The 25,442-nt window shown below is 34.5% G+C and overlaps 2 protein-coding genes across 7 annotated transcripts; one reads left to right on the forward strand and one right to left on the reverse strand.

Moving 5' to 3' along the window:
• Positions 1-3,062: 3,062 nt before the first annotated feature.
• LOC110710984 (farnesyl pyrophosphate synthase 1-like) lies at positions 3,063-7,176 on the forward strand. The gene is made up of 12 exons (XM_021889336.1): positions 3,063-3,291; positions 4,439-4,463; positions 5,035-5,150; positions 5,259-5,345; positions 5,432-5,548; positions 5,644-5,732; positions 5,820-5,871; positions 6,175-6,270; positions 6,379-6,423; positions 6,512-6,601; positions 6,676-6,747; positions 6,873-7,176. Exons 1-12 carry the CDS (start codon positions 3,181-3,183, stop codon positions 6,999-7,001), a joined length of 1,029 nt encoding a protein of 342 aa, XP_021745028.1. The 5' UTR covers positions 3,063-3,180; the 3' UTR covers positions 7,002-7,176.
• Positions 7,177-17,041: 9,865 nt separating this feature from the next.
• On the reverse strand, positions 17,042-23,618 carry LOC110711023 (formin-binding protein 4-like). 6 transcript variants are annotated; one of them, XM_021889390.1, is made up of 11 exons: positions 23,307-23,618; positions 22,522-22,614; positions 22,246-22,394; positions 21,888-21,991; positions 20,666-21,456; positions 19,178-20,553; positions 18,161-18,240; positions 17,966-18,061; positions 17,801-17,874; positions 17,433-17,562; positions 17,042-17,322 (listed from the first exon to the last, which is right to left on the reverse strand). In XM_021889390.1, exons 3-11 carry the CDS (start codon positions 22,274-22,276, stop codon positions 17,239-17,241), a joined length of 2,766 nt encoding a protein of 921 aa, XP_021745082.1. In that variant the 5' UTR covers positions 22,277-22,394; positions 22,522-22,614; positions 23,307-23,618; the 3' UTR covers positions 17,042-17,238. The 6 variants fall into 6 exon arrangements, with proteins under 6 accessions (XP_021745082.1, XP_021745081.1, XP_021745080.1 ...); XM_021889389.1 differs by having other exon boundaries at positions 22,246-22,407; XM_021889388.1 differs by having other exon boundaries at positions 22,246-22,614.
• Positions 23,619-25,442: the final 1,824 nt, after the last annotated feature.

Consider the following 25,442-nt stretch of genomic DNA (forward strand, 5'->3'; position numbering starts at 1 on the left):
TTAATTTGGTTATGCAAGTCAGGGGGCAAAATAGACTAATCCAAAACTAGTCAACCTTCTAATGTGAGTGTTTGGTTGACAGAGGATTGATATACAGAGATTTGAGTCCAAAAGGTAAATTTTGAAAAGCTAGTAATAGGAGATTTTTGGTAAGAGAGATTTGTGGTCATTGAAGCCTTTGAAGGAAAAATGACTATTCTATTCTAAAGTAGATCTAATTTAATTACTAACCTTTATCTAGTTTGCTCAAGCATATACTTGATATTAATTAAATTATGCATATTTCACTATTGGTCCTATAATACATTATCATCTAACAACTACTTTATACCAAATTAATTTACACACTTTTACACAAACATCTAATACAAGCAATTAGTCAAAATAACTCACACAATCTATTAGTCAAACTAGCTTAATCATACAAAAAGAGCTAACCTCTTGTCACCAAATAGCTTAGGCAAATATAATAGATAGAGCCTTAATGAATTTTCATCAATTATTATATCGATCTCATTCCAATTGGAATAATAGGCAACGTTCTCATGATCTCTCTACATTTTTTTTTTTTTTTTTGAATAGTATGTAAATTTAATTCATTAACAATCACCTCTCTCTACATAAGAATAATATTTTGCATTGTCTATTTTTTCGTTATATACATCTAATTATTTCCCTGCAATCTTTTCTCCTTCAATTTCGATCTTTGATTAGCTTTTTGCATGGTGTGATGAGCAAAATGTCTCCTATGGCTATATTCCAATATAATTGTAGCTCCTTTTTTTAGAGGGAAAAAAATAGCTCCTAACTTCCTTAGTATTCTTTATGCAACATCAATATTATTATTTCCTTGAAGATTTAAAGTATGATTATCCAAAGTACAAAGAATGTGATTAATTAATTAAACATCTTCCTAAAGATGAATATCTTTAATTATACATAAAATATTGAAAGTTTTTTTTTAATAAAATGCCAAATATATTCTTTGTCACCAAAAAAGAGCGACATATTCTACTAGTATATTTCTTATTTTTTTTGCATTACATTTGCTGGAAAGAGGAAGTACGAATCACATTGCTTTATTTTGCCCATCTTAGTGGAAAATTTCCCATATCCACTTCGTCACATGATATAATGTGGAGAATTATTGCTTTAATTATGCAAAATTATATTATGGAAGACAAATCTTATATGCTTGCGTTAATGGGACCATGCACCCTTTAGTTTAAACATTGGAATCAAAATATTACATATACCCTTAATTTATTTTATGCATGTACGTGGCAACCTCCATAATTAAAATAGTAATTCGGGTTTATTCTCCTGGGTCGGAGCTGAGATTGGATTTATATTATCTAACTACTTAACTAACATTTCTTATGTTAAGTTTGATTCTTTCAATATGTGCTTATGGACACTTGTTAAGTCAACTCTTGTTTATATAATTGAAAAATCAAATAGTTCATCCTTTGGCCTTGTGAAATTTTGTATATACACTCAGGTTTTAAGTGCATGTACCCAAGATTATTTTAAGTCATCATTTATTGCTCATTTGATGATTAATTAAATAAGTAAAAAAAATAAAAAAGTAAATATACTCTTTGGTGCACCGTGCACCTGGATGTATATTATAATCTCATCAGATTGAGCTCAACATTCTCGGTCCATCGCAAACCACAGTGCATATAACAATAAAAGTATCTAATACATTCAAATTAGTACGTATTTATTTGAGGATACATGAGAAATTTACATGTAAATCAATGTACGTAATTACTAATGTTTAATTAAATTGATTTGATGACTTAATAACATTTTCCTATATTTAATTATTAATCTAAAACATCGGGATGTCAATCGGATGCATATATATTTATTCATCTCGTACGTAATTATCATTGCTCTTGCTGATCTATTTACAAAGAAATAAAAAATTATGTTGGATCTTTTAGATTTTACAGATTTATTGGTCTGGTCCAATTCGATTAGATTCTTTTTTTTTTTTTTTGGTGTGCGCGCTCCAAACCGATGTTCTTGACCTTCTTAGAAATCTTGACATCTTTCTTAAGATTTGAACCTATAACTCATGGTACATAGGCCTTCAATCAGAGTTCAGTCCTAATCACTTAGGTAAAAAACTCACTAATACGAATTTCGTATTCTATCAATTTATCATTGTTTTCTTTACACCCAAAAAATATTGTGTTTTTTTTTTTTTTTTTTTTTAACAGGACCAAATAATATTGTTAGATCTATGATCATTTTGGATTTTGCTGATTGATTCTGGCATTGATATCACATAATCTGAACTGATTTGCTGTAAAAAATAAAAAAATTTAGAAAATATCAATGACAGATTGTCAGGCACTTTTTAATGGTAGAGCTGACTGTAGTAGACGACGCCGTTTGGAGGAGGACGAGAAGTTCATGCAGCACGTGCAACGTAGAGTCAAAAAATGGAGTAGTTATTTAATATTTATCGTCTAGCGAGGAAAGCAAGTGACTCCCATACCCCCATAATTGCCCAAATTTACAATTTTGCCACTCTCTTATATTCAATCAAACGTCAAATTTGGAAAATAAACACTAAAGAAAGCCCAATTATATTGACAATATGGGACCTTTATGTTTCCAAAATAAAGATAGAAAAATAGTCAATCCGAGGTAGCAAACGAGTCACTTCAATTGAATTCGATTTACATTGTATACTACGATTAGATTGAGTCAAATTAAATAAGATCATATTCGATTCTATTAACATACTATGTATTCATTATATGTAATTCGATTATTTCGTATTGTTTATATTTAATTCGGTCATTCAGGTCAGGCTAATTTCACCAATCAAAATAAAATCCTATAATTCCTATTGAATCCTATAACGAATTCATATACTCCGCGTCATCAACATTTAATCGGGTAATTTATTGCAATTATTAGTCTTATATACTATGTGCCATTCATAGTCGGGTCATTCGGGTCAAGTTAATTTCACCAACCAAGGCAGTTGCTCTTGCTCCTTGCTTCCCTCGTGAATTCTGATTTGTCCAACCTCAAATTTGACTCTGCTTATATAAAAAAAAAACCCAAGAACAACTCTCGATTTCCTTACCTCTTATTTCTCTCTCTTCTCTTCTTTTTCTCTCTCTCACAAACTGATTATTTTTCAAGAAGAGAAACATGAGCGATCTGAGGTCAAAATTCCTAGATGTTTATCAAATTCTTAAATCTGAGCTTCTCAATGATCCTGCTTTTGAATGGACTGACACTTCTCGCCAATGGGTTGACAGGGTACCTATTAATTTCTTTAATTTCACTTTTTGTTCCCTTTAATTTGCAATTTAATTTTGTTTTTATGGGGTTTTGATGAATTTTTTTTCTAGAGGATTATCTACCTTTTTTGTAATTAGTCAATAGTTTCTTGTGTTTACTGATAGATTAATCTGTTTTAGATTGATTAATTGATCTGGGTATTTTTTGTTTAATTTAAACTATTCATTACTCTTGTTTTTGTGTAGCAAATTGCATGATTTAGCTTTTGATTAGTTTTATTTAATGTTTATGTTATTTATTGACGCAATGTGTTTCAATTAGCAAATTAATATGCCTAATTGTCTGATCTACAGTCTTTGAGAAACCATTGAAAATCATAGCATTTATGTTAGTCTATGTTTGGTTAATTAAAAATATTAATAATATTTTGAATTTTTGTTCTTAAATATGTTCCAATAAGTTGTAGATTTTCTTGAGTTTCCATTTTTAGAACTAGATTTATAAATTATCATTAACATTAGTAAATGAAGTACGCTAGATAATGCAAGGTCATCCAAGTTATAGCACTTTGCCTAAGAAAAACTTGCTTAGATTTTGGTGTACTTTAAACAAGCTATCCTTTCTACCTCGTGGCGTACCGTTTAGCATAGTTTAGTGAACCTATCACTGTATTAATTCATATCTAATCTGAAGAATAATCCGATCAACAGTTAACTTCTGAAGCCACTTAGAGCAGCCTTAGTTGTACCGACTTAACATGTCCATAATGTTGACACCCCTGCCTCCTGGTTCACAGATTTGAACCTAATTATCGTCTCTTAAGATGATTTTAGTTAGACTTCTCTATGTATTTAATCATGTCTTCTAGCAATTTCGAGTGCTGATGCTATTGAATCAAGAATGTGAGACTATTTGCATAGGAAATCATAAGATATAAAGTGGGGTTCTTGGGTTTTAGAGTTTTGGTAGTTAAAGTTTGAATGCAATTACTAAACCTTTTTGTGCCTAATTGTGAATAAAGAAGTAAAAAATAACTCTGTAAAATCATTGAATTTTAAACTGCCTTTTTCGTTTTTTGAAATAATATTATGGTGTCGTATATATGGTTCTTACATGCTCTTTTTTTTTTTTTTTTTTTTTTTTTTTTTTTTTTTTTCCCCTGCAGATGCTGGATTATAATGTTCCAGGAGGTGAGGAAGTTCTGTCCTTTACAATTTACTCATTTTTAAATAAATGCTGGGCCATGTTTGGAACATAAAGGATGTTTGGCATTTGATTCTTTGCTCTGTCTTGTGTTTGTTCTTTTGGAAGAAAAAAAAAAATTGTTTAAAATGTTTTATGGTCACCTTGATTTTTTTTTTTTTTATGATATTGAGGAAATAATTGTTTTATACGAAGTATATCTTATGAGTGACAAGAATAAACAAAAATAAAGATAATAATAAGTTCCTCTACTAGATTTATGATGTATCATTTTAAAAAATTTCACCGAATGATGTGATGGTTATGAAAATTTGAAATTCAAAAGGCAGTAAAAGCTTAAGATATGTCCTTCTTCCTTGTATACTTTGAAATTTATGTAGCTTAACTTTCAGAAGAACAAGATATTGAAGATATTAATGTCATAAGGAACAAGTAGAATATCTAATTTCAGAAGCTTGAGACACCTATATACAAACAACGCAAGCCTTAACCCAATTTTTTTTGGAATTCCACAAGTTGATTTACGTTACATTTTGGTGCTGATTTTGTGTCTTGCAGGGAAGCTAAATCGCGGGCTTTCTGTTATTGACAGCTACAAGCTGTTAAAGGAAGGAGAAGAGCTGACTGATGATGAAGTCTTTCTTGCTTCTGCCCTGGGGTGGTGCATTGAATGGGTATATAGATATGAATTTTCACTGAAGTTATGTAGCAGTCCCTTCTTTTGATCTTTTAGGGATATCACTAACAGGATTTTTCTATTTTCTGGTCCCTCTCTCTAACAGCTTCAAGCATATTTTCTCGTTCTTGATGACATCATGGATAACTCTCATACAAGGCGTGGTCAGCCTTGCTGGTTCAGAGTTCCTAAGGTTTGTTTCTGTTGTGAAAATGAGCCTTTTTATACTGCATTATAAGCTTGCAAAATCAGTATTTAATGAAAATTTTATCCTGTCAGGTTGGGATGATTGCTGTTAATGATGGAATAATACTTCGAAACCAAATCCCAAGAATTCTCAGGAAGCATTTTAGGGACAAGAAGTACTATGTTGACTTGTTGGATCTGTTTAATGAGGTAACGATGCTTTGTAAAGGGTTTCTAACAAGGAATAATTATTATGAAAATAAGAATAAGCTCTGATAAACATAAACCTTTTCCATCAATTATAGGTAGAATTTCAGACTGCTAGTGGACAGATGATTGATCTGATCACTACCATCGAAGGAGAGAAAGATCTTTCAAAATATTCATTGGATCTGTAAGTGGAAATGAAACAAATCTTCTTTTTCAGCTTTGCTTAATATAATACTCATCTAATAATATAAAGTTGAATTTTGTAATGCAGGCACCGTCGCATTGTTCAGTACAAAACTGCTTATTACTCATTCTACATTTCTGTAAGTTTTTTTCTGGAAAATATGCCATAGTGATTTTATAGCATGTTTTGGTAGACCGCGACTCTCCTCTTAAACTCTCAGTGGTTAAAGCAGGCTTTTGCTGTCATTACCCTGCTGAATGCTAAATAGTTTTTCAGAAAGTTAAATAATGTGAGGTTGCATCCTGTAAGGCTGTAATGAAAGTTAATTAGATCATATATATGCAGAAAAACATGAATGAGATTGGGATAGTTCCATAAAATTCATTCAATTGTTGATACTAGATAATGTCAACTATGTCTCACATGTTGCTCTAACATGCAGGTAGCTTGTGCTTTACTAATGTCTGGTGAGAAGCTTGAAGATCATGAAAATGTCAAAGACATTTTGATTAATATGGGAATATATTTCCAAGTACAGGTCAGTTGACAGAATAAAATAGATGAGTGTACCTCCAGTTCCTGTACCTTCTTCACAGAATTGCCGTTTGAATTTAGAATGATTGATTCCAATGTTTCTCCTTTGTAGGATGATTATCTTGATTGTTATGGAGACCCAGAATTCATTGGCAAGGTGATATACAAACCTGTTGCCTGCAATATGTTTTGATTTGTGTATCTGATTATTCGAAAGTCTTAATTTTATGATATTTACTCTTCAGATTGGAACTGATATTGAGGATTTTAAGTGCTCCTGGTTGGTTGTGAAAGCCTTAGAACTTTGTAATGATGAACAGAAGAAAGTCTTACATGTAAGTACTGTCATTCTCATGCAATTTTAAGTCACTGCCATCTTTTTGTTCTCATCCATAAATTGGTTTTCCAGGAAAATTACGGCAAAGAAGACCCAGCTTGTGACGCAAGAGTAAAAGAACTCTATAATGTGCTCGATCTTCAGGTTAGTGTTTTCCATTGTATAATGTTCTTTATCTATCTTGGATAAGTCTCAGTTGTCTCACCTATTAACTTTACCTATCCTCTTTCGGTCTTTCCTGTACTGAATACACTCATTGACTTTCTTAGGGTGCATTTGCCGATTTCGAGAGCACGAGTTATGAAAACTTGATTACCTCTATTGAAGCACATCCTAATAAAGCTGTACAGGCTGTCCTGAAATCATTCTTGGCGAAAATATACAAGAGACAGAAGTGAAGTCTTGGTGCTTTCGCCCTCAATTGATTCTTGATTTATTTTGTAATTGGTTTGTTGTGTTATGTAGGTGCTTTTGTAACTTAATTTTTCTGCAAAGACGGCTTATATTTATAAATGATCCCTTCCACTTGTGAAGGAGATCGCCTTCGTGTCTAAGTTTGTCTATATTTAAGCATCTTTAACGTGTCTGGATCAGTGATCACGTTCATTTTCTCTCTCGAGTATTGACCATCCCCAATCTCCCTAAAAGAAAAACCGAAAAAAGAAGTATGCACGAACACCCTATATGATGCACCACGGCAGAAATTAGAAGGCAGGAACACCCTATAGTCCTATACTATTCGTAAACCAGGAAGGCAGGAATTAAGAATGCTCTGCTCTGCAGTAGCTGTCATAGTTATGGCGGAGCCAACTCTACTAAAGCACAACATAGTGTTCGTAAAGGTATTGTTTTGGAAGAATTACAAAAGGTAGTTTTTGGGGTAGTCGGGTAGAGGTTGCACACTTGCACCGTAATATACAGTAACATTTACTTAACGCCTCATCAATATGTATACATATGTAACTGCTAATCTTTTTTTCGCTAACTTCCTTTCTGATATTGATAAATCTGAACTTGTCTTATTCTGACTAAATTACCTATCTGTTACTTTGCTGCATCAAGTTCTTGCCTGAAAACCAGTGAAAGTTTCAGTCTTCTGAGACTAAACTTTCTTCGCTCGTACCAATTTACCATGCAGACTTATCTAAACTAGTACTTAGTATAAGTTTATACTTATGCTGTTTTCTTGAAATCTGAAGTGTTACATATTTAATTATTTACATTGTTAAGTATTGTAATGTCTGTAATTCTACAAGTCTACTGCTAGAGAAGAGAACAATAAAGCGAAACGCAATGATCTTAGGCTATACATAGCTCTTAAGCATACATTAATGTTCAGGTGCATGCCCGATAGCATGTAGTTGCTATCAGAGATTTACAGTGATCCAGAACTCAGGAGAGTTTACTGAGTGGTTTTGGTGCACAACTGTAGTATCGCCGTTTCAAATTTCATTGATTCTAGTTTACTGAGTTGTTTTGGTGCAGTTAAGCTTTCATGTTCTATTAGCAGAACAGAATAACAGAACATGCAAATATGAATATGGAGTAAAAGGATATGAGGATGCAATCACCAAATTGCTGCAGATTCACTGACCGGTGATGAGCGTGTGAGAAAACACTTCTTAACGCTTATCATGATACTCACAAGCTTCGAGTACTCAATATTTGGGAGAAATTGTCCCTAAAAGGAATTTTTTTTTTTAAGTAACACCCTATTTCTTCTCCAATTTTATTATTAGGTTTGATGATTGATTGTCTCCAACATTAGAGGAAATTCCTTAAGGACAAAATACTGTGAACTCGAACTCGAGCCTTGTATGGGTAAATGGATCATGTTTAAAGACTTTGAATATACATTCTCCCATGTAAGTTTCCTATATAAATCTGCTGAAATGTCAAAATCTACAACAAAACATGACATTTTACATTGTATAGTGAAGTAAAACTCTATTATCTTAGCTTTAAATCTAAAATGATTCAAGTGATTGTATGTTTGTATCATTCTACTATACGGTTTGAAAATACAAACATTTGGTAAGATATATGAAGTATGTCATTTTACATTGTAGAGTCTAGTAACTAGTAAGTAGTAAGCAATCATGATCTAATTTAGAAAAATTTACATCATTTTACATGGCATGGTGAAAATAACAAAGTTAAGTATTTATCTAAACAAATATGATACGCTTTTGCCTTTGATTTATTTGATAAGTAACATATCAAAGCAAATTTGTAACTTTGCTAATTGATACATACACCTAGAGTATTGAAAAAGGTGTTTTTTTTTTTTTTTATCGATATTTTACATTTAATAATGCATTTGACAAATGTCAAATTCGTTGCCGTTATAAAACAAAATTGCCACTCAAAATATCCATGTACATTGAACAATCTAAAAAATGATCACAACCTAGATGCACGCTCCAATAACACAGAAACATTGATTTATGCCTAAAATTAGTATTCCAATAGCTGTTTATATTCTAAATATATAAAAAATTTGCGTTATTAAAAATAGAAGCTCCCAAAGAAGTCATCATGAATAAACAACTTATATTTTTCTTCCCCTTTCTCTAAGGGGTTCTGTTCCATCTCTGGTCAATTCTTTACCAAAAGAGAAGGCACAAGAACTTTGGATACCCTAATTAATCTTCTCACCTTGCACTACAATTTTCATCATAAAATCATTAATATATTCAGCTCTGAAGACGTAATTATAAGGTATCTCTTTTCGTTACCCTCGTTTAATATATTGATTACATTATATCAAATGATATTCATGCATATAATTATTAGATCATTTTAGTGTATCTAATTTAACGTTTATTATGGCTTTTGAAGTCATCAACATGAAATTTTTTTTGGTCGTTTAATAATAAGTTTAGAGAGGTTTTAATATTGACGTGTTCACTATATATAAAGAATTATTTGGGCGAATCACTCTATGTACAAAGTATAAGAACTTAGGCTCAAAGTCTAAACATAGGTTATATGAGGTTATGAACCTTAAGTACCATTAAACTATAATAAACTATTAATATATTAATTTAAGAGTCAAGTTTAATGAGAAAGCTTTAGAAACTACTCCCCATTTTGTCTTCAGAAACATATAAGAAATATCCAATAACTACAACTATCAAATAAGAATTATTATCTTCCTTCATTTAGAATATATCCCGTGCTAGGAGGCAAAAGAATATATCTCGTGCTAATGCATAGGTACATTCTAGTATTCTTCTTTTTTTTTTTTTTTTTTTTTTTTTTTTTTTTTTTTTTTTTGAGGAAACATACCAGTATTCAATTAAGGATTATGTAAAAAGAAAATTTTATGCATAATAATTCACAATTTTTTTTTTTTTTTTTTTATATATACTTAGTCTAACACGTAAATTAGGCCGTAAAACATTGGGACACCCATGGATCAAATAAAGGAGGAACCACCCATGAGGCGCAAAAGCTCATTGCAAAATTTAAACAGAGAAGAGGCCCACAAACAAGAAGAAGCCCAAAAAGAAGCACAGGCCCAACAAAAGGGCCCATTAAAAAAGTCGTCAAGTACCCGAATAAACTGTCTTTGCTCCCCAACTACTCATGTTGGATCCTTTCGATGTCGGCTTCATAGACACGGGACCGGGTTTCGCCGTGGACACTCGGTCGGGGCGGATTTATCCGAGATGGATGACAAGTCAAATACAAAATCAAGCTCATCCTCCTCGACAATGCAAATGCATTGACTAAAGGAGGTTTAATTTGATGTTAATATTTTATTTTTTTTGAAACCAATTTGATGTTAATATGATGATATGATAATGTACTAATTATTTATGTGAGGGAAATTAAAGTGCCTTGACTTTGCTAGCTTTGGTCTGTGAGATTAAAGGGTGGAGAAACTTGGATTAATTTTTTTTTTAACGATACCTTGTATCTTCATTCTTGTATGTAAAAAATTAGCTTTTGACAAGTTAATCTTGTTGTGAAGTACTAACTAAATAATTTGCAATATATATGATCCGTATAACCACATTAGTTCGATACATCTTTGTATATAATCCATATGTCTTCTCAATAGTTGCATCATTTTGACTTTTTACATTAAATCTTGTACTAACATTGACCATGTTTATTTACTAATATAAAAATAAATTTTATAATATTTAATTTGTTGAGTTAATATGATGCAATTACTAAGAAACGGAGTTATTATAATCATTTGAGCAATAAAGAGTGATATTATTGTTGGAATAAATTTTGAAGTCTATTTATGAAAATTCAACTCCCAAATGTTTTTATTTTTTATATTTTTACTTTTTTACCCGATTTAACCATAAATTACAAATAGAGTGAAGACTTTAAAAATATGACCTAACGTACACTAGCCTTCGATCTTAACTATTAGGCCATTAAAACCTCATTGGGGCTCCTTGTATGTTATAATGCTAAAAAAACTTCAACAACATTCTCTCGCACTAATGTTGACTAATCGACTTTATCCATGGAATAACGTTTACCTTCCAAATAAAAAAAATGAAAAGATATAATTAATCAATTGATTAGTACTACATGATTAATAAATAATAATGACTATGTGGGATTAATGTGTGTTTATGAAATGCAAATTGCACCATCTATGCCTTGCATATGTTGCCCACACGATCAATATTCTATAAAATTACTCAGAATTAAATTAAGTTTTAGACGTTAACCAAATTATCGTAATTAATAAATCTCAATTTGAAAACTTACTAGCAAGCATGAACTCTTGAAGCATCATTTAGTTGACTAGTTCGAATAATATAGTTGATTATGTTAAAAAAAAACTCCCAATCTGTTTTTGTTATGTTTGATCAATTGTTTTTGATAGATACGTTTACTTTTAGGTTCCTCCTACTGTATTATGTATCCTCGATTTAATACATGGTAGTATCATTGTATTTTTAATTAATTTTATATCATGACTATTAAAATTTCCATTGATCGATAATTTTTGTCCTTAGGCCTCTCTTTTCTTGATTTATAATCCATGGTAATTTATTAATTTATCCCGCTTAGAAACGAGGAGTAATATAATTTACAATGCAATTGAGTTGCTCTCGATCAATTTTAATCTTTCGATTACGGAATAATTATTAGTAGAGTCTTTTTTATCACAAAAAATATTGACAAATTAGTAGTAGAGCAATTGGTTTATATACAATTTCTTGGATCTACAACTTATATAATAATCTAATGTGCAAAAATTAGTCATTGTTAGTTGTCAACTTGTCCACGATGTATCAACTTCATGTTTGACATTTATTAACTATTACTAAAACAAAACATGTTGATGTGATCAATTCCTAAAATGTCTTATGTATCAAGCTATCATAAAAAATTTCCCTCCAAATTTACATATAATGTCTCTTCTTTTTTTTTTTTTTGCCTTTTCATTTTATTTGCTAGAAACAGGAACAAAAAAGGTGTGAAACTAAAAACCAAACCTGACTTTGACATCAATATTGTTGTGCTTCCACTCTAAATGTATAATCTCATTTGATAATGCAATACTTTATACAAAGTATATTTTTTCTAACCATCATAATAGTATATTTTCAATAACTTAACATGGTAAATATTATGATGTAGCATTAAATTATAATCATTAAAAAAAAAAAAAAGATGGTATACATGTTTTTTTTTTTAATATTTATAGAGTAACAAACTTTATTTTTTTTTTTTTAATATTTATAGAGTAACAGACCTTATTTTTACAAAATAAAAAGCAAGCTAAGTCATGTTAAAAAGTTATCAACAACAAAAGATATAAAAGAAATGATTATCACCACCAACGCGCGGGTACTAATCTAGTAATAATGTAATATTAATAACAAAAAAAAATGCCTAGTGTGAAACTACTATTAAATTAATACAAGAACAAAAACAGCTTAATTGTTATCAACCCAAAACTTGAGCATCTTATCATATTACAACAACCAAGTTAGTAATCCTTCAATTTTGCTACGTTATTGTCAACATATAACAATATGAGAGGTCCAAAGGTGCTAAAAATAGTACCAGGAATAATAATGTTTGTAACATTATTGTCCCTAGCTACCACCACAACTTCAGCCACCGCGACTGCTCCCACTCCAGCCCTCACGGCTGCTCCCACTTCACCATCGCCACCTCCTGTTTGCGATGGTGAAGTTACCCCCGCCATTACACTAGCACAAGACGAAGAAGTAGTCAAGAATTTCACAGACTTTATAGTAAAGACCAACGTCGAAAAGCTTGTAAATGGTACGTACAACCCTTTGTTGCATGGACGTCTAATTGATTGTGGATGTGGTAAAATAATAGATACACGTTCACCTGGAGAAATGGAAGCAGCTATTCTTAAGTTTTGTCAAGGAAAGGAATTTGTTTCGGTTTTCGAAGCCTATGTCCTTTATCTCATACAGTTGGCCACGGAGTCTCAAGGCGGCTCGCAACATCAGCTCCCTCTATCGCCGCCTAGTGGTGCTTTTTTGAACAGTATACCATCGTCGTCTGTTACACCAATCTTGTTGATTCTCAGATTGCTAACTTTGAATCTTCTATCGAATCAATGGGAAACATTGGCTAACAAGCTAAGGATTACACCTAACAACCATTATAGCCGATTAGTTGGTTTACTTGTGAGAGGTCTCAGTTCATTAATGTCTTTCTACTTATAAAAAAAATAAAATTGTACGTCTTTTGGTCGGTCTTATTGCAATTCGTAAGATGTTTTTACGTGGTGTGTGATCATGATGTATGGTCTTATATTTTATTAAATTAAAATTTGTTAGTTGTTAATTAATTGTAATTGGTTTTTTTCATATTCACTTTTTTTTATGAGTGTATTATTCCATGAGTTTTTATGAAATCCTATTCATACCTAAACAAGTTCTTGGATGCCTGATAACATATTATTTTATTTTAACATAAACAAGACGAAAATATATAAATTAACCATTACTGTTTTACAAAAGATAGCTTTAAACACAAGGCGAAATATGAGGATATGACAATATAACTCATCGAAGGCTTCAAGATATGCGCAAATTATAAAGCTTGCCTAGATCTTATACTCCCTCCGTGTTTTAATAAGTGTTACACTTTGACCGACACCTACATAGTTTTAAGCAATTTAATTGCCTTAAATAAAATAAGAGGTAAGTGGGGGTAATTGGTGATTTAAAAATTGTAAAAGAAAAATAGTGGAGTTTATAATTTATTGAAAAGTAATGAATGCGAGAAGAAGAAAATAATAACAAAATAAAAAAGTTGTGGGTGTGAACTATAAAAGAGAAAGATATAATATTAAAATGTAGTTTTTTGCCAAAACAAAAAAAGTGTAATACTTAAACACAGTCGCATTTGTTAAGTGTAACAGTTAAACACGAAAGGAGTACATAAGATAGGAATAACACATAAAGCCTGGAAAAAAAACATACTAGAATTGGAACCAAGCTTACAGCTTAGAGTTTACATATAATTGTGCATAATAAAAAATATAATCATTTAGAGTTTGATATAATTGTCTCCATATATAGTTTCATAATATCAATTTTTATAATTTACACTTATTGTTAATTTAAGACACGTATTATAGATCAAAATTTGGCTTTACACATACGTAATCCATTAAACTAGGGCACTAAATAAAAAGAGTAAATGAAAGAGAATACAACACAGAGCTTCTATGAATAGTGAATAGTAGAGGGATGTTATTGATTTTGTGAAGTACGGGAGGCTCTTTTCCAAATGCACCCTAATAAATTGAAACCTATGCTTGGCTCTATAATTTCTGTCCAACAAAGTGCTTTTGTTCCGAAGAGACTCATTACAGATAATGCACTTATTGCTTTTGAGATCTTTCATGCTATGAAGCGTGGGGGAGAAGGGAAGGATGGAACGGCGGCTCTTAAGCTTGACATGAGTAAAGCTTACGACAGGGTGGAGTGGTGTTTTTTGGAAAGAGTAATGTTGAAGATGGGATTCGGTGTGCCGTGGATTAAAAGAATATTGAATAGCTTATCGAGTGTTTCTTTTTCCTTCAAGAGTAATGGGAAGATTTCAGGGCATCTCAAGCCTTCCCGGGGTCTTAGACAAGGGGATCCGATTTCGCCGTACTTGTTCTTATTATGTGCCGAGGCTTTTTCATCTCTGCTTTCCAAGGCTGCGTGTGATGGGGTGATTAAGGGGGCGCACATATGTAGGGGTGCTCCGAGAATTTCACACCTTTTTTCGCCGATGATAGCATCTTATTCGCGAAGGCAAACTTGCAAGAATGCTCCAAGTTAGCTGCTATAATCAGTACCTATGAAGGGGCGTCCGGACAGGAAGTGAATCTTAGCAAAATTGAAGTCGCGTTTAGCAAAAGTGTCTCATCGGATCAAGGAAGATTGATTGTTGAAACTCTTGGTACGAGGGAGGTGGACAAGCATGAAAAATACTTTGGACTTCCTACCATTATGGGGAGGTCGAAAAAGGCAGTCTTTACATGTTTGAAAGAGCGGATTTAATTTGGAAGAAGATGCATGGATAGAAGGAGAAGTTGTTGTCTCGCCCGGGTAAGGAAGTATTGATAAAGGCGGTGGCCCAAGCTATCCCTACGTATATGATGAGCATCTTTAAAATTCCCGAAGGTATCATAGATGAAATACATTCAATTTTGGCTCGTTTTTGGTGGGGGTCGGGAGATGCGATGAAGAAAATGCATTAGCATAGTTGGGAGAATTTGTGTTTACCAAAATCGATGGGTGGAATGGGATTTAGGGATTTTAAATGCTTTAACCACGCGTTGTTAGCAAAACAATGTTGGCGGTTGTGTAGAGATGGGGACTCATTGTTATATGCTACATTGAAAGCAAAGTACTTCAAAAACTCCGATTTTTTGAGTGCTTCTCGTGGTTATGATCCTAGCTATAGTTGGCGAAGCTTATGGGGGACAAAACCGCTTCTTCTTGATAGATTAAAATGGCGTGTGGGAAATGGGAACTCCATTAGAGTGTAAGATGATTCTTGGATTAATGGTAAGGGGTGGCATTATGTTCCTACTCCTCTCCCGGATTCAGACCTGGACATGCGTGTGTGCGAGTTAATTGATTTTGAGGGGGGTAGGTGGAATGCAGAGCTGATTGATTCTGTGTTTGCTGATGAAGACAAGGATGCAATTCTTAACACTCCTCTATCTATCAGGTGGCCAAGTGATGTTAGATACTGGTGGCCAACATCGGATAGTATCTACACTGTCAAGTCTGGATATTGGTTAGGCAGACTCGGGTGCCTGAGAGCGTGGGAATTACTCTCAAATGGCAGCAATACGGGGCTGTGGAAGTTGGTCTGGAATTTGGGTGGTCCACCAAAGGTAAGCCACTTCCTATGGAGGGCCTGCAAGGGAAGTCTTGGGGTGAGGGAAACACTCTACAAGCGTCACATTTGCCCCACTAAATGCTGTAATATCTGTGGGAGAGGGGATGAGTCAATTATCCATGCTACTTTCTTGTGCAAGCACGCTTCTGTTATATGGGGGGTGAGTGAGTTTGTTGATTTGCTGAGGGATGCTCCTGATGCATCTTTTGCTGAGAGGTTTGAATGGGTGGCTGCACGATTGGAGAAAGAGAAGTTGAGGGTGTTTGCATCTCTGATTTGGGCGGCTTGGCATTGCAGGAACAAAGAAGTATTTGGCGAGGCTGCTGGTTTGGATGCATCTAAAGTGGCTACAGGTTTTGTTCAATATGGTGTAGATTATGTTGCTTACAAATGTAAAGGTCTGCATGCCAAACAGAAGTGCTGGTGCGTATCCTGGTATTGAAAGATGGGTTCCCCCCGATAGCTCTGTGAAAATCAATGTGGATGCCCACATTTGTAATGGTGTGGGTGTTAGTTTTGGGGTAGTGATTTGTGACAGCGGGGGGAGTTTACTTGTAGCTGCTGTGAAGAAAATCCGTGCAAGCTGGCCTGTTGTTCTTGCGGAAGCTGGTGCTGCTGCCTCAATTGGCTAAAAGGATAGGTTATCAGAATGTCAATTTTGGAGAGTGATGCTTGGAATGTCGTTCGTGCTATTCAACACAAACGTGATGGGGCTGCTCCTATTTTTCTGTTTTTTGATGATATTAGTAGTGTTAGCAGAGAGTTTGTTTCTTTTAAATGTACTCATGTAAAGTGGGGTGGGAATGTGGTAGCGCATTTTGTTGCTCGGTGGGAAACCTCTTTTTCTACAGAGCGAGTTTGTATGAATGTTTTCCCCCAAAATTCTGGTAGAGCATACCGTGGTCCTTGGGGTAGAAATGGATTCCAAAATTTTAATGTGGCTCTGCTAGTTAATAACAGTAGTTGGATTTATGGGATCGCTCTAATACTTCATTTAAAAATAAAATAAAATAAAATAAAAAGAGGGGGGACTTATTTCTTGCTGTTCATCAGAAACACCAGATTTGATCAAAACATATTTGCATTAAAATGTAGGCTGTGGGAAAATTGCCTTCAAGATGTTTTAGAGTACAGCGTAACTATCAATCTAAAATCAACTGCGTAAAATCCTAATATACAGTGAGCAATACCCTCTGATACTAACAAGGAGCCAGCACAATTACAATAACAATCAAAAGGGATCGAGTTTGATTGGAGTCTCTATCTCGTTGGTCTAGTCCAAGTAGTCTCTGAGGTATTTGAGTTAGCATAGTAAACCTGCTTAGACGAATCATCCCAATAAGCCTGCAAAGTACATAAAAATGGCAATAATATTAGATTTGAACACCAATAATCTCTTTACTACATATCAATCAGAAATTATTGATCCCTGGAGCTGAGTCTGCATGACATACCTGCCACCCAGGAGAAAGATCTCTTGAAAGTTCATTCATATCAGGCTGCTTGGATCCATCATCCGCATTGTCTGAGGTTGTCCCCACAGCAGCTGCTTTCTGAGCTCTCTTGCGCTTCACGCGTTCACGCCTGCAGTGTTATCAAATAAGATTAGGCAGAAATGGCGGGCACATGCTTCATGCATTTCTTTTCCTTCTTACTCTATCTCAGCTAAGCAAGGCTGCATAAGTGCCACTAAATGGCCAGTCTTACAAATGATTTTTATAAAAAATTTAAATAATTTACAAATGAAAAAGCTACAGGGTAACTTTGGATTGTATTCTGAATTTTAGAATGGGATTATTCAAGCATTTTAAGGCTTGCTTACCAGTCACCTCCAAGCAGTTGGAAATTTGCATTTTCTTTAGCCTCTCCACTTGCAATCTGCTGGGCACGCCATCCCTGCAGTCAAGTCCAACAGTTTAGATTGACAATATAACGCATCGCACATTCATGCCGTACCACAAAAAATCAGCAATGGTTCAATTGTTACCTCTATTTCTCGTTGTCTCTTCTTTTCAAGCATTTCCAACGGAGTTTTACGTTCCTCTTTTTCCTCTTCCTGTAGCTCCTCTTTTGCAGCCTTCCACTGCTCAATGAAAATATACACAACATTACTCATCATATCTTAAACATACCTTTTTGATGAGCTAGAATAACAACAAAGAACCATCGTTCAGAAATTCACCTTGTCAACTAAACCGGACACTTTCTTGTTAGACCTTAAAGAAGAATTTACAGAAACCTTTGGTTTTTTCATTCGTGCAGCTGCATAAAAGGGAAATGTGTGAGTGCTGATAACCTTGCATTGAGGATTATACATCCAATCATAGCAATAATTCATAATAAGATAACAATTACCAATGTGAAAACTCACTGTGATAGGGTCTAAAAAGTTCCCATTCCATACACAACCATGCTTACCTCTAATCAGTACAAGCCAGTAGAGAGATTATTCCCAAAAGACCTTCAAGACTCGAAAGAAACAATTTTCTTCGAGAAGGTACCAATCAAAGTTGCAAGATGATAAAAAAAATAATCTCCAAGAATAATAGTGAGAGTAGGATGCAAAGGCAATACTAATTTACAACTATCAATCATGTTGCAGCAACAAGAGAAAGAAATAGATGAATAATTTGCTGATACCAGATTTTGCCTATTTTACCCTCTTCAAAGAAAAATAAGAAATGAGCAAACCCAGAGCATTGACCCAATATATTTGCCCATCTTATTATGTTGAGTTATCCCAGAGCATTGACCTCTTGGGTTAAAAATAAAAAATAAAAATCCATTGATATAAAATTCTGAACTCCTCCACTATATTAACATAGTACTCATTCAACTCTGTAGTTCTGTACAAGTGTTTATCCTCCCTGATACCTGTGAGAAGTCAATATGGTCAAACCTAGATCGAAAGGGAATTCTATACTATGCTTACCATTATCCTCTCATAACCCATATGAAAAAGAGAATAACTACTGCTCACACTCTCACAGTTCCACACACTAGCAATGTTTGACTTATATCATACTTTTTAACTAGGTTCTACTGTTTCAAATAGCAAGTTGGAAATTGAGCATGAATAGCAGTTTCAATTGTAATGTCTATCAATTCGTTAGCTCAACTTGTCTGTTCCCGAAGAGAGCAGACGCCTTGCAATTTGCTACCAAAACCCTGAAATAGTAATTGTGAACAAAAACACTACCTTTAGGCTGCACCTTTGAGAATGCAGCAGATGCATCAGGAACAGCAACAGATGTACCCGTGACCGTAACACAAGTAGCAGCAGCACTGTAAGAGGGAGCTGAAGCAAAATCTTTTAAGGATACAGTTGCTGGAGCAGATGATACAGAAGTTAAGGACAATTGAGTAGGGGCAATATCAGGCTCAGCATCAGGGGCAACAGGGTCTACAAATTGTTTCGACAAAGAAGATGCCCTTGCCACTGCATCTACTGTCCCAACTTGCTCAGAAGATGGAGGATCATAATTTGAATGACCTGGTGCTTCCAGGAGATTAGAAGGTCCCATAGTAGTGGGCACATGTACTACTGGCAATGCCCCATTAGGAACACCATAGTACACTGCAGAATCAACAGGATTTAGCACAGGAGTGGACTGAGCATTTGAGGCGGCAGCATAATAAGCTGGGGGAGCAAGGGCAGCTATCTGACTTGCATCAGCATGCTCATAAAAAACTGTGCCTGTTGAATCTGTGATTGTGTTTCCATAATAGTTCCCACTGGGATCTATGTAAGTATTACTGTGTTGTTCACTATACATAGATGGCATTGGTTCTGGTTCAGATGGGGGTGGTGGTGGGTATAGAGACTCGGGAGGTTCATCAGGTGGGGGAGGAGGAATCCCCTCGTCAGGGGGGGGTGGGGGAATCCATTCCTCTTGTGGAGGAGGTGGAATAAAAAATTCATTTTCTGGTATTGGGGAAATCCCTGCCATTGGAACATTTGTCTGAACTAATTCCCCTGAATGGGCTGCCAATTGATCTCCAATATCAACAATCCTTTTCCTTGCAGGGCTTTGATCTTCAACTTCCATGTCAATATCCATGTCCACATCTTCATTAGATTGAAATTCGAAATTCGGAGTCGCTTTGCCATAAACTGCAGGCTCATCGAATTCTCTATCACCTTCAATTCCAGAATGCTGATGTCCAGGAGGGTCTTGTAGAGAAGATTGCTGAACATTTGAGATGCCATCATCCAAAGCCTTATCATGTATATCTTTCTGAGCCATCACTGATGTATCCACATTGTGCACAGCCTCAACAAAATTTTCAGGAGACAGCTTTCTCATACTAGCATCCACCTCAGCTTCCCCTCCAACTTTCAGATTAGCCTCCTTTCCTTCAGTTGACACGTGCAATACACTAACTTTATTATTATGGTTCCCAACTTCAGTGTTGAAAGCATTTTCAAGCTGATTTAACTGTCTTTCCACGTGCATCCAAAACGGAACCAATGACATCCCGTAGGGTAAAAGACACCTAATATCAGAAAGCCGAATCTCAATTTCCAACATATATTTGGATAACCAACCATGTTCAACAGAGTCTACCCCAGACCTGAAACAAATAACAAGAAATAAACCAAATACTTTACGATCCAAAAAATTACTAAATAGAAAATACATTGTGATGAAAACTTGGTATTAAAACAAACAAATTAGTACCCTACCTTTGCAGTAGCTTCAGTTTCTCTAGCAATGATTCACCATTTTTCAAAAGTTGTGAAGGAAGATCAACAGCCCCTTGTTCTGTGGTTAATGCACTCTGATCATGTCCCTCATAACTACTGGCAGCTAAACTCCCACCACTAGGATCTAGATGTCCAGATAAAGAGTAGTTCCCAAGAGAGGAGGCTCCATAAGGAACTGCACCAACTACAGGGAAGCCCCCCAAAAACTGACTTCCATCAACTCCAGCTTGCCCAAGAGATTGATCTACCATCGATCCTTGTTCATACATGGCCTTCAGACCCGAAATTTCACTAGTGTACCCTACACCTTGACTTGCCGAATAGTTATCCAAATTTGCTCCAAAAGAAGCTGGAGCAGCTGGAGCTGCATTCACTTTCATATCTGTCCCCAAAATTTCAAGTTCATTAGGAAATGCAGCATCCTGGGCCAAACTTTCAGGTATGTCCCATGAGGTTTCTCCAGTAACGGTGTTCCAGTAATAGTATCTGTTGCTCTCTTCATGCAACACCATTTTCCATGTGGAACTCCTACCTTCAGAGGTTTTCGTATCAGAAGCCACAGGAACATGATCTTTGTTCTCGATACCTTCATGACCTTTCTCGTCCGAACTAACCATATTACTCTTCACAGCATCAGCCTCTGCTATTGGTGAAGCATTTGCAGAGACAGAATCTTTCCCCACACCCAAATTGTGAGCCGTTAGAGAAGAATGGTCCTCAATGTCAACAATTTCCCCCTCTTCAAATGGCTCGCAGGCAGAGTCATTAGCCTGTTAAAAATGAGACATGAGTCCAAAGACAAAGCTAGCACATTCAATATATAAATAAGTCAGACCCATGGAAGTAGACTGAAAGTTTGGAAGAGACACTACTTTTACAGTTCTACATGCTTCATTTCACTGTTAACTACCAACTCCAGATAAACATCAGCCCCACAAGAAGCTAAAAGATTTTTAGAATAAAAAGGTCTTGTAAGTCAGATTCCTAGTTTTAAAGGAGAAACACATCTGAATAATTAAAGTAAGTACAGATGATGAGTACACATAATCATTACAGAAGGTTGACATTAAACTTTCCCTTAATGTTAAGAGTGTGTATATTTTAAAAACCATATGTTCAAAATTGGTATAGAAATCTACATTTCTAATATATCATACTCAAAATCAAGCTCATAATGCTAGGTCATCCAGTTAATAGTAACCTGTTTATCATCATCCGAGTTAGTAGCTTCTTCATTTAATCCATCATCCAATTCATCATCACTATATTGACCAAGCAGTGATAGAGGGTTCTCTGGTGGTTGACCTGAAACACGACTTCAAAAAATTACAAACTTGTGCAACATCCATACAATTCTAACAGCAAAGAACATCGCACAAAAGCATATAGAGGCAACAGGGATAGGAAAAAGGCAAAAGTGCCAAAGTGAGCAAATGAAGTCCAAATAACTGAACAAATGGGCTGGCATAAGAGCACTTATTATCTGTTCACCACCAACCTGATACACATTAAGAAACGTCAGCAAGGTGTGATGCTAATGAAGTGAGAGATATACGAACCGAAGAAAATATTTCCCTTGCAATTCTCCATAATGCTGCGATGCTGCCTGAAACAGCATTACATGTAGGAAGACATTCACTGTATCACAGTGGCAGGACAGGGCTTATCTCACCAGTGAATGTTAGTAACACCACAGCCACTCTACATTCTGAAAACAGATACTTGGAAGGAAAAGCAATATTTCTTATATCAAAAACCCATATTTCCATGAAGACAATGTCGTATACTCATGCCTTCTCTACAAAATCCTTTTGAAGAAAACCGACAGAACCCACCTGAAGAAGAGGGTGAATTTGACAACTCAGGATCATGTTTGCTGTCCACATCCTTTCCATCTTCATCTTTTGCAGAGGTGCCACCCAAATCTCCTATGTAATTAACCACCATAACAAATTAAAACATATCTTAACATTAACACCAGGAAAATTAAAACTATTCCAACAAAAAGAGGATATTAACCCATAATGAAGCTCTAATCACCTAAAATAGTGGTCTCGGATAACACAATTCACAACAAAATTACATTTTCCAACTGAAAGAGGTCATTTTCCAAATTAAAAACATATCTTAGCATTGACACCAGGAGAATTAAAACTATTCCAACAAAACAAGGAAACCCGTAGAAAGTTCTAATCGCCTAACATAGTGGTCTCGAATAATTTGATTTACAATAAATTACATTTACCAACAGAAAGAGGTCATTAACTAAGATTGAAACTCAATATTCGTACTTTTATAGTTCCAACTTTTAGTCGTTCAACAACAACATTACCATCAAACACTTCAATTTAAACCAGCAAAATCAAGCTAATTACAACATACAGTAATCAAAACCAATGCTTACAAAACCCTCTGAATTAATTAACTCCAAAAATCATAATAAACTACCGTAGTAGTAAATCAATCAATCAATTTCAGTTATTTGCAACTCCTAAAATTTCCAATTGAACACGGAAATTTCCAATCTCGGCAACAAATTAAACCCAAAAATTAGAATTCAAAACCCTAAAACAGAGAAAATAAACAAACCAGCGGGTTCAGCGAAGAGATCGAGCTTAACTCTGCGACCAGCACCAATCTTCGCAGCTAATCTTCTCTCTTTCCTCTTCCCCATTTCAATTTGATTGCTTCACTCTCAAAATTGAAATCACCTTCTTCTTCTGCTACTAGTTAGAAAAAAAAATCCCAAAATAATCGAATTTTCTCGACGATTGGTTTATTGTGATTTCGCGGATTTTTTGGGGAAAATCTGAATTTGTACGGAGTGAATTGGGGGAAAACGTAAGAACCCTAGAAAAAAATTACGGAGTATTATCGAGAGAATTTTGGCTGTCTCACGTGTCGTTGATTCTGTTAATCGTACATCTGATTGATTAAAGGGGTTTATATGAAGCCCTGTTAATTTGGGGGCGGTGTTCGTGGTACTTTTGTAGCCAGACTAGACTGTGTAGTAAATCAAGCCCACATTCACCTCGAGAGCCACTTGTTCGGTTCAAATCCGATCATATCGGTCAAAACTAAGATGGTCCGGGATGGGTTAGGTAATCTTCAATTCTAGTGCTACTTGAGTTTTTATAAAAAAAAAAAAAAAAAAAAATAAGAAAGTAAATTAGAGGTGATCATAGGTCAGGTTGGACTTTAGCTGAAAAGATTAATCTTAAGCCTGACTTTGGCAATCTTGCTTTCGGGATGGAAAATTTATGCCAAACTCGATAATTTGAGCAGGTTTAGAATGAACGTTTCTCTGTTTCTGGCTGTAAATGATGTGAATTTTGATCCGAAAATCAATCTTCACAATGGGATATGATTAAGCTTCGTTCTATACAGGAAATCCACCAAGAACTAAGCAAAATCTAAGACTAATTAACCAAGAATCCACCTAATTAATTAATCCAAATGATGTGAATTTTAGTCCTAAAACTAAAACACACAAATATATGAATCAAGCTTAATTCTATACAGGAAAATCCACCAAGAATTAAACAAGAAACTAGATTAATTAACTAAGAATCCACCTAATTAACTAACCTAAACGAATGTTTTAACTAAAACAAGCAAAACAGCAATTGAAATCCATCAATTAAAACTCAAGTGTTTAAACTCAAAACAATGCAATAATAATCTCTCGAAAATTACCCCTATTTATAAACATAGGAGGCAACTAATTCTACTCCTACAAGGACTAGGACTAACCCCTAACCTTGTTCCCCAAGTATCCTAACTAGAATAAAATTACTACTTCTAACTAGAATAGGAAAACTTATCCTAATCAAACTCTAATTAACTAACTAAAAACTTTCCTAACAACCTTAGGAAGTTTATAGCAACTAAATGACAGAAAATTAATCTTATCCTAAGTGCTTAAACCAAGAAAAACCCTTTCAAGTGAAAGGTAAAAACTTACAAGCAAAAACTCTAGAAATAAACTAAATCTTTAAAATCATTCTTTTCATATCTATCGCCGCCACCACACCACCACACGCTTGTCTTGGAACCTTCAAAAGAATAAGCCTCTTAATTCACATCAGTAAATCTAGATGAGCCAATTGTGATCGGCTTTAAGATTAAATTCTTTTCAGTTTCAGCCATATATGTTTCATATCTATTTTGTCATTATATCTACAAGCTCTACTATAGCAATACTCCATATCTTCCAAATTTACTAAATTGTCAAATACAAGTATTTGATAAGAATAAACAATGTGAGTATATCTTTCAAATAAGTACTATTAGAATGAAAAAAGTATAACTGCTATGAAATGTGTGAGATAAACTAGGTGCTCATTATATAGTATCTCAATTAACCTTCAAGATGTTTCAAAAGAGATAGAAAGACTTTTTCTATGTTTTCTAAAGAAGAAAACCTCTTATCTCTTAATTGCTCGAAAGGGTACTTGGATAATCCTAGCATAACTTTTGGTACTTCTTCAAACCCTATCATTCAAAAATTTAGAGGCAATGAAAAATTTTGAGGTCGTATTGGACTTTACTCCTACATTCATGAAAAAAATACATATTGCCTTTGTTAGAAATTGTTTTTCTCTATCCATTTCCCTATCTACTACTTCCTTTAAGGATGACATGAGGAGTTGTTGAAGAAAGCTTACGGCGGGGAAATGGACGAGAGAACTCAAAGAAGATAACAAAAATACTAACTTCAATTTTTTAACCTATGGCAATATCCATGTATGTTTTA

This window comes from Chenopodium quinoa, unplaced genomic scaffold (genome assembly GCF_001683475.1).
Source record: "Chenopodium quinoa cultivar QQ74 unplaced genomic scaffold, ASM168347v1, whole genome shotgun sequence".
NCBI classification, from domain to species: domain Eukaryota; kingdom Viridiplantae; phylum Streptophyta; class Magnoliopsida; order Caryophyllales; family Amaranthaceae; genus Chenopodium; species Chenopodium quinoa.

Excerpts from the sequence above, each read along its gene's own strand:
- LOC110710984 (XM_021889336.1), top strand. The coding sequence starts at position 3,181 with ATGAGCGATCTGAGGTCAAAATTCCTAGATGTTTATCAAATTCTTAAA. Across the intron at positions 5,346-5,431 it reads GCTGGTTCAGAGTTCCTAAG|GTTGGGATGATTGCTGTTAA; the intron begins GTTTGTTTCTGT and ends TTATCCTGTCAG. Across the intron at positions 6,602-6,675 it reads AACAGAAGAAAGTCTTACAT|GAAAATTACGGCAAAGAAGA; the intron begins GTAAGTACTGTC and ends TTGGTTTTCCAG.
- LOC110711023 (XM_021889387.1), bottom strand. The coding sequence starts at position 23,360 with ATGGGGAAGAGGAAAGAGAGAAGATTAGCTGCGAAGATTGGTGCTGGT. Across the intron at positions 20,554-20,665 it reads AAACTGAAGCTACTGCAAAG|GTCTGGGGTAGACTCTGTTG; the intron begins GTAGGGTACTAA and ends TATTTGTTTCAG. Across the intron at positions 17,563-17,800 it reads CAACTGCTTGGAGGTGACTG|GCGTGAACGCGTGAAGCGCA; the intron begins GTAAGCAAGCCT and ends ATAACACTGCAG.